The sequence below is a fragment of the Stegodyphus dumicola genome, chromosome 8, assembly GCF_044657685.1.
Source record: "Stegodyphus dumicola isolate Sdum_Otavi_A_Nest chromosome 8, ASM4465768v1".
In the NCBI taxonomy this organism is placed as follows: Eukaryota; Metazoa; Arthropoda; class Arachnida; order Araneae; family Eresidae; genus Stegodyphus; species Stegodyphus dumicola.
In genome coordinates this window covers 3,945,628-3,967,093 of record NC_140775.1, presented here as the reverse complement: position 1 = coordinate 3,967,093, position 21,466 = coordinate 3,945,628, and the positions used below count along the sequence as shown (strand labels likewise).

Sequence of the window (21,466 nt, the reverse complement as noted above, 5' to 3'; positions counted from 1 at the left end):
TCCCATTAAACTATGATACATTATTTTTCTCCTTTTAAGTTGTTAATGATTTTACGAGTTTTAAATAAAAGCTTATTTTATAAAAACTTCTATTATTATTTCTTTCATCTTTTTAGTCAGAGAGACACATTATCAATCATATTATTGAAATATAAAATTATTTTTTAAGAATGAATAATTACTTTTGTACTTCAAACAATTCTGTTACATCAAAAAATCCACTAATTTTGACAAAAAATCAAATTTTGTGAAAATCTCATATAAACTTCATTTAAAGATTTTTTTCGTTCTATTCGATGATGCAAACAGTAACATTTTGTTTGTTAGATATGTGTAAAAAAACGTTTCAAAACTAAATTGTAAATTATCTCGATCAAATTTTGAAAAACTCTCTTTCTCACCTTATATTATCATCTACAATGAGCACATGAGCAAAATTTAAGCTCGATACCTTATCAGATAGTAGTTTAAAAATGAATGGCAAAGTTTTGTTCGTAGTGACTAATACCATTATTAAGTTAAATAAAAGCTTATAAAGCAGGGTTAATTTTTAAAAAAATTCTAGAAAGTTGTTGGGTTAATAATTTTTAATCATTCTTGTTTCAAAAGAAGGCAAGAAGTTTAATTCATAAACTGTGAATTTCAAAACTTTATAACATACATTTCTAAAGGTTATTCTTAAGTCAAATAGTAAATAAAATTGAGGAATTTTCAAAAATCAGAAATTGCATTAAAAATTTGAAAGATTTTTTTTCAGCTCTGTGCTGCAAAACAAATACAGTAGAAAGTCTCTAATCCGGACGTCTATTATCCGGAATGATCTTTAATCTGGACCTCAAAGCTACAAACTTACGCATGCACGTTTGATGTGCGCCTTAGCTACGCATGCGCATAGAGCCAGTAAAGCGTTTACCCATGCGCGCTTCCGATAGTGAAGAAAGTAACGGAGAACGTTATTGGAAATGAAAAAATTTTGATTGACAAGTTAGTCGGTATTCTCGACACAGCAATTACAGGACTTGAACAGTGGAACTTTGTAACTGAACAAGAAATTATGTCTGTTTATAGACTTAAAGAGAAAGTATTAGCACGAAAAACGAAGCAACTTACATTGATAGAAATGTTTACTAAAGTAAACAAATAAATATTAAGCTTTTTTTGTAAATTTTGACACCGTTTAAATCATAATTGCTCTTTATTTCATAAATTACGGTTTCATATTTTTAATTGTATTATTTCTGCATGCCATCTTACCAGATTTAAATTGATGATCTATAAACCGTATTTATTTTGTTTGTTAAATGAAGATATCCCACCCTTCCTTGTAGTGCCTTAAGGTGAAACACGTAAATAATAATAATAAATGAAGATGCATGTGAAAAAATCATTTCAAAATTAAATTAAAAAAATTTAAATTTTGAAAAAAATTGTTTTCACCACACTTTATTATCATTCACAGTCCAAAATTTGAACTCGGTAACTTATCAGGAAGTAGTTTAAAAACTGATTAAAACTTTTGACCATAGCCACAAACACCATGAGTGAGCTAAATAAAAGCTTATAAATTTGACCTTTGTTTTGCTCCTGTCATTCATGCATATAATGTTTTGTTCTCCAGTTTACCTTCGAAAATAAACAGAATTTAAGAGCTATTGTTAACACAGGTTTCTCTGTTATAAAGTCTCATTTATATGGGAGCAGGTTTTTTTCACAGTTAAAAAATCAATGAGAATCCGACTCGGTGATGAGCATCTACAATTTGTGATAAAGATAATTTCTAGTCAGTTCTCTTCATGGTAACTTTGTCGGAACTGAAATGCCATTCCATCCAGTGCCAAGCTGTAATAAGAATAAAAGAAAGTTTACAATTATTTACATGCAAATCAACATATTTTTATTTATGTGTTCAAAGAAATATTTAACAAATAGGATAAAGACACTAGATTGTCATTATTTATTCTCATGTTTTGTCCCACTTGAAAATTTTCTCTGGTTCATGGGATTTGGCGACATAATGATGAGGAGCAAACGAGCCAGTTTGGTGTTGCCGACTATTTTCAAAATCACGCCAAGGCCATACCATATACTACTAGAATTTTACCGAGCATTTATTAAATTATGAAAGTGAAACAAAGGAATTAAAGGCCTTTTCACTGCCAGTGAAATTGGTGACATGAAATCAAGCCACTATTACGCACACACGAAAAAAAAAAAAAAAAAGGAAATTCTTGACAACCCAGTGATTATTCTCACATGGTATTAAAAACATTATGGACTAAAAAATCACCGCACCAAGTTAAACATATATTGGTAGTTAGTAATGAAGGTATTGATATGGTGATTATGGCTGATAAGATTTTTGACATGCATTCACAAACAATGAAGTATATGAAGCTCATTCAACTGAAGTTAAGAATTAGAGCACATCACCAAATATCATTCCATAATTACTGGAGAAGATATCTTCGTTGGAACTGCAGGCTGAAGAGCTCCAATTCCATCACCAACCAAATTAAAAAAATCACAGAACATAAAGAAAAAACAGATTATTGTCTAGAAGCAGAGTCAAAAGTCAGAAGCATTACAACCCGAATAGTAAACTGTGTTATTACCACTTTACGTTTGGATCCAGATATTTTCCAGAAAAATGTAAGCACCACCTACCTGGAAAACTTGCCTATGCAGCAGAATCAGAGTTACTGACCAGTTCTTCGGCATTAAATTTTTCTGCTGATGAAGCTTTAAAAAAAATTATAGTGAATTCAATCATAGACTTTTTATCATTTATTCCTGCTATCAAGGAAAAACGTCAAACTGAGTTCTGCCACAAAAAGGTAATGTTCCATCAAGATGATGCAAGACCACATGGGTCTCATTCACAGGCAGGACTCGAATGGAATCTATTGCTACACCCACCATATAGCCCCATCATCGCTCCTTAGGACTTCTACCTTTTTTCACACCTGCAGCTACATCTAGCTGTGCTATTCTCCATGCTGCACAGGATGCCTGAAATGAGGCTGATTTGTTTTTGGACTCACGGCCACCAAGTTTCTAGGGTGAAGGCTTGGAAAAATTACCAAAATGTTAGCAGAAAATCATAGATTTGGGTGGGGACTACCTGCACTAAAGGTCTTTTTTCATTTTTTTCCCTAACTGTTTAGGAATGTTTTTTGGAGAAAAACTTTCATTACAACTAGATATATTGTTGCATTTTACGGGTTCGTGGATTTGGAGTGATTGATAACAACACTTAACGAAGAATCAAAACACAATTTATTAGCCAGTTTTACTCAAGACAGCTCCAAAAACACATTTACAGTCATAAAAAAACTACGAACAAGCACGCTGAAACAATCAGCATCTTAGGCTTCAGGCTATAAGGGTGAAGACAGCTTCGTGGCTAAGCACTAAAGTACAGCTCCCGACTCGGTTCGTTTGCTCTCGGAGCTCAAGATACTCTTCACGATAAAACTCGCAATACACTGCTACTTCGTGTACAGGCAGGGTTTATACAGTCAAAAGTCGTTAATCCGGACTCATCGGGACTTCGGCGATTCCGGTTTATCGATTTTTTTCGGATTATAGATCATCAGTTTAAATCTCGTAAGATGGTATGCAGAAATTCTAAAATTAAAAATATGAAACTGTAATTTATGAAATAAAGAACAATTATGATCTAAAGGGCATCAAAATTTCCCAAAAAAAAGCTTAATATTTATTTGTGTACTTTATTAAGCATTTCTTTCAATGTAAGTTGTTTAAGTTGCTTCGTTTAATGTGATAATAATTTCTCTTTAATTCTATAAACAGACATAATTTATTGTTCAGTTACAAAGTTTCGCTGTTCAAGTCCCCTAATTGCTGTGCCGAGAATACTGACTAACTAGTCAATCGAAATTTTTTCGTTTTCACTAACCTCTCTGTCAGCTTCTTCATGTCTTTATCCATTTTTTGCAGCAATTCCACTTTTTGTTTGATGGACATCGAAACATACTTTTGTTTTGTAGATCCTTTGGGAGCTCCAGCATCAGAAATTCTATTTGACATAATCGAAAGTTCAAGTTTACTTTTATAAAATTGCTCTTACAGTCTGAAAAAGGTAATAAGCCGGATCTAGTTCGAAGATTAAGGAACAACGCAATCATCAACATTAACTGAAATAGATAATTTTAGCTTATACCATCTGTTATACATTAAACGCGCACGCGAAAACGTATTCTGCACTTGTGCGCAAGCATATGCGCAGTCGTAAAGGTCTTACGTGCACGTGTAAACGCCTATGCGCATGTGTGGATTATAGATCATTCCGGATTATGGGTGTCCGAATTAACGACTTTTGACTGTATAGCTCTTTTTTTTTTGTCTGCCTTCGTGAACATTCTGAGGCAAACCAGTAAGAATTTGTTCTAGAATGTTCTCGCTCCGTGTATGGAATATCGCCAAATGGGCGATTTCGAGCCAAATCCAACAACACTGCCTTCCTTTGGCAACCCTAAACCAACTTTGCAGAGAAGCTATCTTATCACAGCTGGGCATTTTGTAACAATATTTTAAAGTAACACAGTAGACACTACTTTATAAGAAATATATTTATTAATTCTTAAACTTTAAATGCTATTAAAGGTTATAAAAAATAAAAACTTTCATCTGTTGTGTGCTTTAAGTATTAACATACAAATTGTTTTAAATATGCAAAAAAGTTATTATTAAATAAAATATGCTCTAAAATAGAATTTCTATTATATTACAACAGATAAATAATTCATTCAACAATACATAAAATAACTTATCATTACAGTCAAAAGTCGTTAATTCGGACACCCATAATCCGGACCTCAAAGCTAAAAACTTTCTGCGCATGCGCCGCGTTGACACATGCGCATAGGCGTTTACACGTGCGTGCAAGACCTTTACGATGGCTCATATGCGTGTGCGCAAGCGCAGAATACGTTTTTGCGTGCGCGTTTAATGTATAACGGACGGTATAAGCTAAAATTATCTAATTATCTATTTCAGTTAATGTTGATTGCGTTGTCACTTAATCTTCGAAGTGGATCCGGCTTATTATTTTTTGCAGATTGTAAAAGCAATTTTATAAAACTAAACTTGAACTTTCAATTATGTCAAATAGAATTTCCTATGCTGGAGCTCCCAAAGGATCTACAAAACGAAAGTATGTTTCGATGTCCATCAAACAAAAAGTGGAATTGCTGCAAAAAATGGATAAAGACATAACGAATGTGACAGAGAGGTTAGTGAAAACGAAAAAATTTCGATTGACAAGTTAGTCGGTATTCTTGGCACAGCAATTACGGGACTTGAACAGCGGAACTTTGTAACTGAACAAGAAATTATGTCTGTTTATAGAATTAAAGAGAAAGTATTATCACATAAAACGAAGCAACTTAAACAACTTACATTAAAAGAAATGTTTAATAAAGTAAACAAATAAATATTAAGCTTTTTTTTTTTTTTTTGTAAATTTTGATACCCTTTAGATCATAATTGTTCTTTATTTCATAAATTACGGTTTCATATTTTTAATTTTAGAATTTCTGCATGCCATCTTACGAGATTTAAACTGATGATCTATAATCCGGAATCGCCGAAGTCCCGACGAGTCCAGATTAAAGACTTTTGACTGTATATGATTTCTTTTATACCGCTATAGGTAAATAATTCATTCCAAAATATGTGAAATAACTTATTATGATATGACTTATTTCATGATTACAACATAAAATGCATCTGGCATTTTAAAATGAAGAACACGAAAACACATTTATGAGCATGATACAGAAAAATATTTGAATAATAGCTGGTGATACAATAAAGTTTATTCAAAATATTTTAACAAAATAATTCGATATCCAGATAAAATAGCCATAACAGTTAATATTTGTAGTTCATATAGTAATAATTTATGAACTTATATTTTCATAAAAATATTTCAAAATTATCAGTTCATGTTGAAAGCCAAAATCAAAGTATCAAAAATCTGCATTCTTGGAAACATTCAATTCAAAATAATTTATAACCATTAACTTTTGATATATTTAACTTGACAGATTTGTTCAAAAATCTTCAGTAAATTTATCTTTGCAAAACACTATAAACAACAGAAAAAATTTGCAGATATTTGTACAGTAATTAAATACACTTGCTTGTTTATTATTTCATCAGAAAATTTATATGCATGAACCCTTCATACAGTTTTCAGTTCAATTGACAGACAAGTTTGAAATATCCAGACTATGAAATTTTGGCATTCTGACAAATCCATCACAGAAAATTTCTCATTCAGACAATCTAGTAAAACTTTAATCATGAATAGCATCACAATTTGCTGTCAAGATGCGAAAAAAAAAAAAGGGGGGGGGGAATTTAAGGGAATGAAAACATTTTCCACAGTATTTTCAAATGTGCTGAAGACTTATATCTCCTGTTTTGCAAATAGAACATTCACAATCTCTCAAATATGCTTAACATTCCTCATTTCAAATAAAGTAGCTAGTATTTTATCTACAATCTCATTATATAGAAAAATATATATTTACACTGTAATTTGCTAACAATCAGTGTATGATATATTAGTGAATTTTGGAACTGCTAATAGTTACACAGTTTATTACATATAGTTTGGAACAGTTTAAGTATGATTGTAGCAAAATTGTTCATAATAAATCACAATTCGCTTTCAGGCAAACATACAAACCTTGCACACACACAAAAAAGGGAGGGACAGTTCTACAGCTCCCGTTCTACTGGACTGACTGTTGAAATTTAACTTGTGTTTCCCATGTCTTGAAAGCACGACTTTGGATATATATTAGATTTATATATAGCATTATTCTAACATAGGTATTTTGAGACAAAATCGGCCTTTTTCTGAAATAACATACCATTTTTTTCCATATTTCGATTCTAAGACTCAAATTATGCCAAAGTGCCAAGTTTTGTAAAAATCACACGAGTAGTTTTTAAAAAATTAGTTCTTCCATGTTAATTGAATTTGGTACATATTTATTAATATCTTTTTTTTAATAAACTTATTTCATTCTTCTTTTTACATTTCAAAATTTCGGTTCATTCCAAATAAAAGTTGCCCATTTTTTACGATTTATTTTTCAAATTTGTACTTTTACATAATTTTTATAAGTTTTTCGAAAAAAATTTTAAACTATTTTTACCATCACCTTAAAGCAGATGTTTTTCTAAGCATACCTGCAAAAAAATTAGAGTTTTTTTAATTTAAAATTTCCTAAGAATACTGGTGTGAATAAGAATATATGTGAATTTACATACTGGCGAATTTTGAAATTTGTCATAAGTGATAAAAACACCAAATGTGATTTACGCACTTTGTTAAAATTATTTGAAAGAATGAACGATGCATCTTTTTTTTTCCTCCCGCTCATGCACAAAGAGAAAGGGGAAAAGAAAATAGGTTGCCATAAATTACAAATTTTGCCAAGTGAATTAATTATTCTTAGCACAAACTGAAAAAAAAATGTGCCAAAATAAATTTCTCACCAAACATTACAAAACTTAATATTTAGGTACAGTCAAAAGTCATTAATTCAGACACCCATAATCCGGACCTTAAAGCTACAAACTTTCTGCGCATTTCTGCGTCGCATTGACGCATGCGCAGAAAGTATGTTTAAAAATGCACGTTTAATGTATAACGGACGGTATAATCTAAGCTAAAATTATCTAATTCAGTTAATGTTGCAGATTGCGTTGTTCCTTAATCTTCGAATTTGATTCGGCTTATTATTTTTTGCAGACTGTTAGAGCAATTTTATAAAAGTAAGCTTGAACTTTCGATTATGTCAAATAGAATTTCTGATATATATTTACTAATGCATAAAGGATCTACAAAGCAAAAGTATGTTTTGAAGTCCATTAAACAAAAAGTGAAATTGCTGCAAAAAATGGATAAAGGCATATCCTTTGTATATCTAAACTTTAACGTTTGTTTATCTTTAACGCCGCGGCGCGCAATGAATTGGAAGTTGATCTGTCAGCACTATCCTTATCTTTAGGGCAGATGTTTTTATTTTATTTGGCTTATAATTCCTTACTAAATGTAGTATTTCGATAGCGAAGAAAGTGACAGAGGTTATTGAAAACGAAAAAATTTCAATTGACAAATTAGTCGGTATTCTCGAAACAGCAATTATAGAACTTGAACAGCGGAACTTTGTAACCGAACAAGAAATTATGTCTGTTTATAGAATTAAAGAGAACGTATTATCACATAAAAAACGAAGCAACTTAAATAACTTACATTGAAAGAAATGTTTAATAAAGTAAACAAATAAATATTCAGCTTTTTTTTTGTAAATTTTGATACCCTTTAGATCATAATTGTTCTTTATTTCATAAATTACGGTTTCATATTTTTAATTTTAGAATTTCTGCATGCCATCTTACCAGATTTAAACTGATGATCTATAATCCGGAATCGCTGAAGTCCCGACGAGTCCGGATTAACAACTTTTGACTGTATAATCTGAATCATAGAATCAAAATATGGGGAAAAAATTGGTGTTATTTCATAAAAAGTCCGATTTTGTCTCAAAATACCTATGTTAGAATAATGCTATATATAAATCTAATATATACCCTAAGTCGCACTTTCGAGACATGGCAAATGCAAGTTAAATTTTGACAATCAGTTCAGTAGAACACGAGATATATAACTGTCCCCTCCTTTTTTTTGCAACGTGTACTTACCTGCTCTTGATTATTCTCAAAACTGAAATTAACGAAATATTGTTTACAAAGCTGTATGCAACAGGAAAGGTTCACCAGTTTAGCTCTGCTCTCAATAGAGAATAATCTAACAATGGTAAAATAATTACAGGGTTGCCACTCAAACAGGGGAATGAAATTCTCTGACTTTTCCAAGTGTGTTTTAACAATTTACGGACCACTAGCGGTTCAACAGCATACGCATGTCCGACCGGCCACTCAGCCACAGATTCTTCCTAATAATAATATGCAGATGATATAGCAGATGACAATTGTTTATCGCCATGGCTACCGCTTGATAGGCTATTTTTTGATAGCATTGACAAAAAAGTGAATAATAATAGGCTATCGGTCAGTAGGCAATGGCGAAAAAATGCCGACCAATGGGCTATCGGTCGGTAGGTGTTGGCGATAAAAAGCCAATTAATAGGTGATCAGTCAGTAAAGTGTTAAGAAGATTCCAGTCTATCCACGTAGGCTGTGCTAAGAGGTAAATTAAACACAAAAATTTGACAATTATATATATATTGGGTCAGTCCATAAATTCGTGTGCATATTTTTGGTAAATTTTTAAATAATATAAAAAACACAATTTAACATTTTAATCAAATGTATATTTTCCTCCATTATCTACAATGTCTTGCCATCTTACAGGCAGCTTTTTTATGCCACTGCTGTAGAAAGACTCTGGTTTTGATGCAAAAAAATCTTGAAAGTTCATTGTGTACATCCTGTTTAGAATTTAATTTTTTCCCAGTAAAAAATTTGTTGAGGCACGAAATAAGTAAAAATCACTTGGGGCAATATCTGGGGAGTAAGCAGGATGTGGCAAAAGCTCTCAATTAAATTCACTGCTTTTTCATCATCAATGCATCAATGTTCATCATCAATGCTGCTTTTTCCAACTTTAAAATTTTAAACCATGTACCATGTACACTATCAATTTTTATCGCTACAAACTTCACAGATTCACCACATGAAAATAAAAAATGTAGCACAGCACGTTTGTACTGATTATCTATATTCATCTTCTATGATGCTGTTAAGGAATTTTGTGTGCCACGGACTGAAGACACGGAAATTTCTAAAGAAGGTAAGTGGGTATTTCCTTTGCATAGTACTTAGATGGTACAAAATGAATTTGCTTTTTATGTTATTTCATTGTTTGATTTAAAATGTAGTTTATTGAGATTATATAATTCTTGTTTGGCTCTAGTGTAGAATTGGGTGCTCCTTTGACTTTTTAAGTGAAAATAGATCGATGTGTACATGGACAAAGTCAAGGGAGTGCTCAATGCCTAGTCTGTACAATTCTCTGATGTTTTTTGAAGTGAAAATAGGTTGATATGTACATGGATAGTGCAATTCTTTGACTTGTTATTTTGATTTTGTGTAGCAGATTTTTCCGCATCGCTGCTACACAAAGTCAATAAACAAGTAAAAAAAAAAAAAAAAAAAAACTGCCCAAACTCGGTGTCCATGTACTCTACAAAATCGCCAAGAGGCACCCGTAAATATATTTTTACCATAATTAGTTTCAGGAGTATGCCAGAGAAAATTGCTAGAAATTTGAAAGTATTATTAACTAATAATAAATAAATTTAGAAGGAAGAAGCCACTTCAAATGATATGAAAAACATTAAAATAAAGTTACAAAAAACATTAAAATAAATTACTTAATGATTAAAAACTGAATTACAATAATCAACAATTATTTTCGCAAATATAATTATATTACATGGTTAATCAAGATGAAAGATTACTATTTTTTTCTTTTACAGCAAAATGACAAGTAAAGCATTTATAATAAGGAAAAAAGTTTTAAAAGATTTTGTGGTAAAATCCTAGCATACGATACGGCCTTGGCACAATTTTGAAAACTGCAGCCAACACCAAATTGACCTGTTTAATGCCCATCAATCATAATGTCGCCAAAACTCTAGTGTATATTATACTAGGATTAAACTGATTTTGTTTTATATGAGAATGGGGATATATTTTTTTTTTGTTCAACATGCACTGCACATGTGCATGTGAAACTCTCGATTCTTGAGGTTACTGGAAACTTGTTTTGCCTTTCTAAAAGACAAATCTGATTGGAGTTGCAAAAATTGGCTTTACACTAGCCATCCAAATGACGCTCATGCGATACATAATTTGCCAAGAAAGTGATCACTTCCAACGTTGATATAAAAATCGCCTTTTTTTTTTTTCTGATCACTGTATCAAATTCTGACTTTTCCAGATTTTGACTAAAATATTTAAATTCCCTAGGTCAATTTTCAAATTCCCCGACTTTTCCAGTTTTTCAGGTAGTTTGGCAACCTTGTAATTAATGAATTTGCTTACATAAACAGTTAGAAAACAGACTTTGGTTAATCTTTGGATTATGGTAACTTGGCGATTTTTTAGCGACCAACCCTGATACAGCAATCTGCTAGTTTTTGTTTGGACGCCATTTTGTTTTCACGAAGTAAAGGCATGTTTTTTTTTTACTCAACATTTTTTTCCAACAATCTGCTAGCCGAATTACGCTTATGCTAGAACTTTTATGGAACAAAAGAGCTTAATCATGATGAAGATTAGGTGCAAAATTGGGAGAAAGTGCAGAATCGCCCACTGCTTGCCGCATTTTTAAGAATGGCACATATACGGTATCATCCATGTACACGTCAACCTATTTTCACTTAAAAAAACATCCCAGAATTGCACAAAAATAGCATTGCACACACTCTTGACTTTATCCATGTACACTGCTAAAGTCCTAGCTAGTAACCTTTATCGCCTTACCAAAATGTCGCCAAATTACCTGTTACCATATTCCAAAGATTAGCCCAGACTTTTATAATCCAGGTGTTAGAATAAAGTATACTGAATAATTTGCTAGCAAACATTTCAGATTAATTATATTGCCTGTTACATTTTATGCTCTGCATGATGTTTAATAGCTTCGAATGTCATTAACTTAACAAGAATTTCAAAAATAAAATATAATAGTACCTGTCAATGAAACTTAACAAGACAGGAAGAAAATGTAATGTATGATAGCAATATCAAAGTTCATTTATTGAAAAATGTTTCATTCAATTAAAGTGTATAAAGATACTTTGATAATTAAGAAAATATTTAATCATAGTTAAAAAAAAATTTGGTTAAGGTTGGGAACAATAGTGGAGAAGGAGCCTTAACATCTGTTGCCTTCTAGTCTCATTTAGTTACACCCATTTTTTTTCCTCTAGATTAAATTTTTGTAAAATTCTAGTATACGGTGCAGCCTTGATACGATTTTGAAAATTCATCAAACAAACGCCAACATCAAAATGACCTGTTTACTACTCACCATATATGTCACATTTACTGCTCAACATAAAGTCACCAAATCTAGTATGCATCGTATACTAGGATTAAACATTTAATTTAAAACTTAATGAGAAAATGTTAAAAGATCGACTTAAATCTTTTTTAACTCAAAATTATTTATAATATTTTTTTTATCAGTAACAGTGATATACTATCAAGTTTTAGCTATATATACTCAGCTGAATCCAAATTTAAGAGATGTGATAAAATTTAGTAATTTGAGATTTTCTGTTAACTTGAGAAATATTATGAAAACATAAATATTTATAAAATACATACTATGTTAAGCATTAAGATCTAAATTAAATGAATAAGAATTTAGGAAATAAATCTAATATTAAATCTAAATTTGATTAAAAAATTTTTCTATCCAAATTTATTCATGAATCTTATAAAATGCACTAAACACAGCACTTTTTACTCCATTATGAAAATATTTTAGTTCCTTTCCAACTTATAAAAGAAGTCCCACTTTTCGAAAAAGCAGTTACTTTTAGTATATAATGTTATTCATGTTAAGAATTTTGAACAAGACTTCATATTAAGTTTAGATATTACAAACCTGAAATTTCGTTTTAAATCTTTGAATGTTCATCTATTTTCCACAGATCAGTTTAAGTGATTCATTTATTTTCAGAGTTTGTAAAACAGGTTTTCACCCTGGCATTTGAAAGGGAAAATCATTCTAAGTTTACACACAATTTAAAAGTTACAGCTAATAAAAACAATTACAGCAGCTCTGCCTGTAATAGAAAAGAGAACAAAAATTAAAATGTTTTTTTATTAGTATAATCACTCAATTCAAAAAAGAACCTAGGGAGGGAAAGAGGAGAAATTTTGGTTAATCTTTGGATTATGGTAACTTGGCGATTTTTTGGCGACCAACCCTGCTACACCAACTTGCTAGTTTTGTTTTGGACGCCATTTTGTTTTCATGAAGTTTTTTTTTTTTTTTTTTTTTTAACTCAACATTTTTTCCAACAATCTGCTAGCCGAATTACGCTTATGCAAGAACTTTTATGAAACAAAAGTGCTTAATCATGAGGATGATTAGGTGCGAAATTGGGAGAAAGTGCAGAATCGCAAACTGCTTGCGTTTTTAAGAATTGCACATACACGGTATCCATGTACACGTCGACCTATTTTGACTTAAAAAAAATCCCAGAATTGCACACAAATGGCATTGCGCACACTCTTGACTTTATCCATGTACACTGCTAAAGTTCTAGCTAGTAACCTTTATCGCCTTACCAAAATGTCGCCAAACTACTTGTTATTATATTCCAAAGATTAGCCGAAATTTTAAACCGAGACTGCCTTTTTGATATCGCTAGAAATTCGACAGAACACACATCATCAAATTTTTGCTCAATTATAATTTCCAACATATTTTTAAATTTTGGATTTCATTTTATACTTTGCAACATATATTTCAAATCTATCACTTAACTATATTAAACTGCTCAATCGATTTCAGAAGTTCTAAATCCTTAACTACTCCTTTTATTACATTGGATATATTATCCCTGCTATACTCTGTTTTGCATTCTTCTAATGGTGGATCATCGGCATCATTTGCAGCCTGTATTGCTGTCAACAGTGAAGTCAACTCTGAATTCGCATAATTAAAAAAATTGAACAAACTTTCCATAACTTCTTTCGGACAAAATGCTGCATGGGTTACATCTATACTCTCAAGATCCTTTCCTAACGCATCTAAAATATTCAGTTTTTCCTTCTCTGTAGACATTTTATTATCAAAAGAATCATCAAGTTTATCTACTGTTATTACATTTACAGTACCAAGCCCAACACATAAGGTTTTATTTTCACCGTTCTCACATCTTTTAAGCACAAGGAATCCAATGAGTTCACACTTTTTGTTGGAGTCTGAATTTCCAGTGCTTGTTAAAGAGTATGATTCTAAAAACTCTTCATTTTCTAAAATGCTGTCTAAAGATGGTTTTTTCCCCAATCTGATGTCTTGAAATAATTTTGCAAAATCACTACTCCTCTCCAATTTCATTTTCATATTAGATTTCAAGACAGCATCAGAAGCTACAGATGTGCATAATTTTTCATTGTAGGTCAACATTTTACAAGCATTAAGAATTTTCACTAAAATAGGTTTAATCTCTGAGTGACAAGTCAGAAATTCAGATTCTCTGTCACTTTTCCTTTCTGATTTCCTTTCACAATTTAGCAAAAAAGAGCTGATGGAAGGCTTCAATGAAACCAGAATATTTATTTCTTCTTCTGTTAAAATATCAACAGCATACTTTTCAGCAAAATGATCACTGATCAAAATATCAAGAAAATAAATTGAACATAAACTTTCTGGAACAATTATATATGCCGCTGCTGTCAAATTATCCAAATCGGATGAAGCAGAAGCATTTGATAAAGTGGAATCACTACATTTTTCTTCATCTGTTTTATCACGATAACATTCTTTGAGATAGGTATAGATATGCTTACATTTTGTCAAAATCCTTTGAAGATCTTTGGCACGGTTGTAAAAATCGACAATCTGCATCAAAGGTTGAATTTTTGCTTCTTTCTCAGTCTCATTCATAGAAGCCAGCTGTGAAAATTTGAAGAAGGGTAATTCCCGTTTCGAAATCCATTCCATGTCATGTTTATCTTTTGTTTCCTCGATGGCTTTAGAATAACGGCAGTTATGACACATATGTTCTTCATCTTGTCGAACATATTTTATATTAAGACACACACAATGCTGCCATGTTTTGCAGAAATCGCATTGGACCATCTTGCCCTCGTCTGCGGTACTGTTGCATACACACACCACAAGATCATCCCCTTCGAGACTTTCGGAGTTTTCGATTTCTGATAGGTTGGGAATCTTGTATTTAGGACCATCAGAAGCTGCATCTTTTTCTGGAGATACTGCTGCATTATCTGAAACTATCGATTCAGTATCTTTTGATAACGAGTCATTTTTTGATCGAGTTCTTCTCCGCCGATACCGTATTCCTGTCCAAGGAGGCCTCCTTATTCTCCTCCTGACAGGTAAAACACAGCTATTTTCTTTAGTTTCCAATTTTGCCTTTTCCAAGGTTGAATCTTTAAAACGCGTGCACATAACATGACTGGGAACTAAAGAAGCACTAGTTGATGTAGAATCAGCTTTAATTTTGATATCCTTTTTAGCATTATTATTCGTGGTGTGATCCTCTGAATCCACAGATTTGGATATAGTATTTAAAACAGAACTTAAAGATATATTTTTATCATGTTTAACATCAAAGTCCTCCAACTGAGAAGTTTTATTTGGCGGCAGATCAGTTACTCCTGGATTTTTTTTATCAATATCTATATTAGTGGCCATTTTTAAATCATCATTTGTCTCTTTATTTTGAGAATTACTTGACCAGTGGCTTGATACAGCATCAACAGCCATTCTGTAGGTTTTATTTACTTCATTAAAGTCTGCTGCTGAATTTTCATCGATTTGTGATGAGACTTGATTTGCAAACTGCTCAACTGAATTTGAGGGCAAAGACATAGAATGGCCAGCATACAATGATTCAGTACTAAGCTTAGTTACACTAAATTCAGTTATGTCAGGTTTAGCTGCATGTACATTAGCAACTTCTTTTTCATTTAATATTTTGGATTTACTATGTGATTGAATATCTTCCGATGTGCTGGATTTTGCTTCCTGGTTGATTATTTTACTTACTTCAACCTCTTCGACAATTTTATTTTCACTTGTATTTACATCACAATTCAAGTTTTCATTTCTCAAATCTTCTGAACTAATCTGAGATTTACTTTTCTTCCAAGCAGTATTTCTTTTCTTTAGCATATTAGATTTACGATTTGTTATTTTGTACTGTGATCGTAATGACCGAGATTTGTTTACCAGTCGCTCAATGATACTTGGTTTTTTAACACTCTTTTCCATTTTCTTTTCTTTATCATTGTATTTGGATGCAAAACCACTCATTACAGTATAGACCGATTCTTTCCTTCTTTGGACAATTGATTTTGAGGTTTTTTTCTCTGGATGTTTTACAACAGGGAAAGTCTCTCTTTCATCACTTAAGTTGCGGATTTGTTTAATAACAGGAGAGGTCAAATAAACTTCTGAATTCGCATATTTAGCAGGTAGAGAAACTTTTCTCCTGAAAGATCTCTGGGGAACAGGAGTGTCTATTTTTGCAGATGTTTTTAACTGCTGGCCCACATCATCTGAATTCCCATTTGAAGGAATTTCATTTTTTACCTCCAGGACTTTAACTGCTTCACTGGTAAGCGCTGTTTGAAAGTCTTTTTTAAGACCATCGACAAGTTCTTGTTTTAGACTTAATCTTCTTTTATTCTCTTTTTTAATTTCAACATATTTTGATAAAACTTCTGCAACATTTCCTACCTCAAGATTACTTTTTACATGACGTACAGACTCTTTTTGCTTTATGCTATGCCTTCTTTTATTACCCACAGTGATTTCAGTTACACTCTTACATTCCTGTACTTTGCTAGAGACATCATTCTTTCCTTTCTGCTCACCATGATAGTGTTTTAAATGCGACGTTAAAAGAGTTTCTTTGCGAAAGCTTTTAGTACAGCCATCGTAAGAGCACTTATATTGATTATGATCTTCTTGAATGACAAATTCTTTAGTAGCAACTTTAACTTCACTCTGCTCATCCGATTTTGAAACAACTGGTACCTTTTTCTTGTAAATTTCTTGAATATCTGATGTGTGAAGTTTACGCTTCATACCATCCTCTTTAAAGAAAACTAGATAATTATCATCTCCAATGCATTTCTTAATGACTGCTTCATACATTTTATTATCCTTCCATTTCGCAAGAACTCTCTGACCTTCATTGTACTGCTTGCAAATTTTCTTTCCTGATGACTTTACTTCTGATGGCTTTATATTTTCACTCAACATTGATAACCATGAATCATATCTTGAATTCCAATTTAAATAATGTACTTTAACTCTTAATTTTACTAAATCAATATCTACAATCTTAGCATCATACCAAAGCGATTTTTCTTTAACTTTCAGTGCTTCTCCAATTTTCCACTCAATACCAGGTCTATGAGGTACTGTATGAACATCTTCTGTTACAGAACTACTAGACAGCATACTTCTTCTCTTACGTTTAATACCTTTTCTAGACTGGTCATTAACCTTAGAACTGCATGCATTTTCATAGCTGATATCAGTTACATCACACGTAGCAGCAGTACTTGATTCTCTATTTTCTTTAACGTTCACATCAGCGGTATCACAAGAATCCGTAACACTTGATTTAGTATTTTCAAAATTTATACCTTCAAGGCATTCAACAAAGGTATTTAAGGCCTTTTCTGAAGCAATTACAGCACAAGTCATATCTTCTTTTGCAATCTGTGCATCAGAGAATATATAACTTTGACTTGGAGAAATAGCTTCTAAGTCAAATAATTTTCGTTTCTTAAACAATGGACTACTTCCATCCGAATCGGTTGAAATAGTACGATTTTCATCAGTTTCAGGTGAAGCAAATTCATAAGTGCTATTTTGTTTTACAGGAGTAATGCATTCTTCACTATTTTCACTGCTCACAGAATTGCACTTAAAAGAAACATCACGTGATAATTCACTCCCTTTCTCTACAGAAGGTACAATATTAGTTTCCGATACAGAACTACACTGCATATTTTTAGCAGTCTCCCCCAATATCTCACTTGGTTGAAGCTCTGCTCTGATCGAATCAACATCCTTATTAGAGGCCATCACCTTCAATTTTGTAAACACCACTACTTATTAATATTCTGTCATTATTAGACATTATAGATTTTTCAAAGCATACCAAAAAGCATTACGCAAGATCTGAAGAAAAAAAGCTACAAGTGTCAAACAATGGTTACACAAATCCCACCAAATTATATAATTATACACTAAACTACGTTATTTACCAATTTATAAACGAATACCATTATACTGATGCCACAATGAAATTAATTAATAAAACATGTATCAATACTTGAAAAATTGTTTCGTTCCCTACCTAAAATTTAATTATGACAACTATATATTGATATATATTGTTATATTATATATTGTTCAGTTATCAGACAATTTTAATCTACAAACGGGAAGTTTAAAATCCAGCAATGGCCGTTTTCATATATATCCACGCAGAACAAATGAGCTACATTAAAAAAAAAATTATTTTGCCTCGATGGTTTCTTAAAGTTTAATAAACGGAAAATAAATCAAAGCATTAAATAAACATTTACATGTGCCGCACACGTATTTTTTCTTAAATTATCAATAATCATACTTGGAATTAGATTTTATTGATTTGTGTTCTATTTCTATACTATTACTCTTATTAATAAGCAAACAGCAAACGTTACCAGACTTTCTGAATATTCTTCCCGATCTGCTAATGCTCATATAAAGGGTATCTGTAGTAGCTTTACTGTAAAGGGATCCGCAGCGAAGAAAAATTTTGTTTCCTTCAAAAGTTGAATTCTGGATAATATTTTCCCTAGTTCTTGTATTTTCTCAAATTTTACTGATTTTCAACTTTAATTCAATCAACCTTTTCAACCCAAGTATTTTCTTATAACCCTATCAATTTATGTCTTATATGCATTACTATGTCACATTTTGATACCTAATATTCAAGGTCCAAGGTCCGTACAGTGGTCCATCCAAGGTTTCACTGTACGGACCTTTGTCAATGTCTCTTAAGAACTCATATTTTATATTTTAAACTTCATCCTATGCCACGTACATCTCAAGTTTTGTTTTTAACTCAAGTTTTGATTTAATGCGCACTTTTAGTATCCCTTTACCATATTTATGTAACATTATGTGTATTCTTAAATTCTCGTTTTATTTTGAATGTTTCATATAAATGCAGGACTTATTTGACTTTCAGCTCACCTTTATGCTTAACATTTAACGCATTTAACTGCTCAACAGATGGCTCCAGGGGCTCTTCTCTCAGCGGATTCTCATCGACAACTCGCTATTTTCATCTCGTGTTTTGTAAGAACACAGACTGTTTTTAGCATAAAAGATTTTCTTTTCATACTGCGCATACACACTTATTTGTTATTAAACGCTATCGTCTTTATAGCTATACAAACGATAGGTTAAAACTCTAGTGTCAAATCTGCTCTCCGAACTATATCCACTTAGAACAACTGTATTTATTTAATTGCAGCTTTTGGAGAAGGGTATGAAGTATTAAAGAATTTCACGCAAATTAATATACTTTGATATTATTATTTCTAATATTCTAGTATTCATATTTATTCTAGTATTTTGTTTCTCACCATTTTCCGAATTACTGACGCTTTCAAATGCAAATTAATTCCAGGCATAAATATGTTAGGGAATGTTAGGTATTCTTTAAATTGTTTGTGCAAATTTTCCATCTTAATTTTAAGTTTTGGATTTATTTAGAAATTTTATATTTTCCTTAATTAATTTCAGCATTTTTACTTTCTTTATCGTTTTCTAAAAGGTGGCAACACTTACAGTGAATTTTTTTTTGTATACAATTACTTCCCTGTGTAAGGCAAAGAACGTCAATACATAGTATTTGTGTAAGGTTCTGTCTCGTTTAAAGATAATTTAAAACCAGCATGGGGGAGTGCAGCATTAATGACAGACTTAAAAAGTTTGAAGAGTTAAAGTTCCGTAGAAAAGAATCTAGGAAACTTAATCGTGAAGAAGTGGAAGAAGAAGATCGACGTCTTAAACTACCACCTAATTACGAAAAAAAAAATAAATGGGAACAGTATTTTATTGAAGAAGAAGAAAAGAAACAAGAAGCTGCAGCTAAAGGCGAAGATTATAAAAGAACTAAATTATTAAATGTTACTGCAGAGGATGCTGCTAAGTGGGAACGTTTAAAGAAAAAGAAAAACCCTGATCCTGGCTTTTCAAGTTATGAAGATGCAGCTGTTCGACAGTACGAAAGACTGACCAAGAAAATGAAACCAGATATGGCTACATATATGAAACAAAAGGAACAGATGGGGGAAGCATTCTATCCTACGAAAGATACGATCATCATTGGTTTACATCAAGATAGCAAAGAGAGCATTGATAATATGGTGGAAGATTTGGAAAAGCAGATTGACAAGCATTCTAAATTCAGTAGAAGACGACGTTATAATGACGATGCCGATATTAATTACATTAATGAACGAAACATGAAATTCAACAAAAAGTTGGAGCGATTTTACGGTCAGTACACTGCAGAAATTAAGCAAAATCTGGAGCGAGGTACTGCAATTTAATGTTTCACATCATTGTAGCAAGGTGTAAGATAACCACTAAGTATTGCATTGTATGTTAGGTACGCTATTGGGACATGTTTATTGCTTTATGTAACTAAGGTAAATATTATCACGATTTCTTGGTATTTACCACTTCGTAATAGTGTTCATAAGAATTATCTTCTAAATATTTTGTCACAAAGTGCATTTTCTTGTATTAAAAATATATGTTTTGTATTCATGATTTATTTCTGTTACATTATTGATATGAAGAATGTGAATTGATAAAATTACTCGGATAATCATTTTATGTACAGATAACTAGATATATTGTTACTGTCGTTTTGAATTATTAGAAAAAGGAGTTGGATTAAAAATTTAAACTATCACTTGAGTTTGCAGTACAAGAATGCATTTAGTAAACTGTGAAATTTATATTGTGCATGAGGAATTTATTCTATATGTATTTTTATTTTTCTAGTTGATGTAAATTTCACTTTCATCAAAAATATTAAATTATCTGAATCATTAGTTCTGCTGATTAAATACTTAAAAATTATACCTAAAATATTATAATTTAAATAATTAACTCACAATGCCTTAATATATAGAAATTATTTGAGACTAACATGTGAATGTCATTTACTTCTGTGGACTTTTAAATATTTTATATTTTTAATTAAGAATTTGTACAGTAATTTCAAGAAAGAACTTTTTGTAGAATGAAAATAAAATATCGCCCTAAATAATGTATTATAAACTCGCTTGTAATTTATTTATACAGGATTTTATAAAAATAGCATATGATGATGTCGACATACTTTATAAAATTCAGTCCTTGTACTGAGTTTTCTTATTTTTAATAAGTTGTACAATGAGACTGATATAAGACAAATAAGGTTCTCTTTCTGGCTAATATCCAGACTAATATTGGTTCTATATATATTTTTAACTGAATATTTGGCTAATATTCAGTTCAAAATACATTGATTAATTCTGAACCTGGCTTTATATGAGCAAATGAGAAATGCAATTCTAACAGTTTGCATATGTTGTTATTTGATTCACAAAGGATGAG

General features: G+C 31.5%; 2 protein-coding genes across 2 annotated transcripts; one reads left to right on the top strand and one right to left on the bottom strand.

Moving 5' to 3' along the window:
* Positions 1 to 572: 572 nt before the first annotated feature.
* On the bottom strand, positions 573 to 18,148 carry LOC118190655 (uncharacterized). Its single transcript, XM_035361415.2, has 2 exons — positions 13,574 to 18,148; positions 573 to 1,839 (listed from the first exon to the last, which is right to left on the bottom strand). The coding sequence occupies exons 1-2, from the start codon at positions 17,879 to 17,881 to the stop codon at positions 1,792 to 1,794; spliced, it is 4,356 nt and encodes a 1,451-aa protein (XP_035217306.2). The 5' UTR covers positions 17,882 to 18,148; the 3' UTR covers positions 573 to 1,791.
* Positions 18,149 to 19,650: 1,502 nt separating this feature from the next.
* On the top strand, positions 19,651 to 21,141 carry LOC118190654 (pre-mRNA-splicing factor syf2). Its single transcript, XM_035361414.2, has one exon. It carries the CDS (start codon positions 19,750 to 19,752, stop codon positions 20,407 to 20,409), a length of 660 nt encoding a protein of 219 aa, XP_035217305.1. The 5' UTR covers positions 19,651 to 19,749; the 3' UTR covers positions 20,410 to 21,141.
* Positions 21,142 to 21,466: the final 325 nt, after the last annotated feature.

Excerpts from the sequence above, each read along its gene's own strand:
- LOC118190655 (XM_035361415.2), bottom strand. The coding sequence starts at position 17,881 with ATGGCCTCTAATAAGGATGTTGATTCGATCAGAGCAGAGCTTCAACCA. Across the intron at positions 1,840-13,573 it reads CGATTGAGCAGTTTAATATA|CTTGGCACTGGATGGAATGG; the intron begins GTTAAGTGATAG and ends TTCTTATTACAG.
- LOC118190654 (XM_035361414.2), top strand. The coding sequence starts at position 19,750 with ATGGGGGAGTGCAGCATTAATGACAGACTTAAAAAGTTTGAAGAGTTA.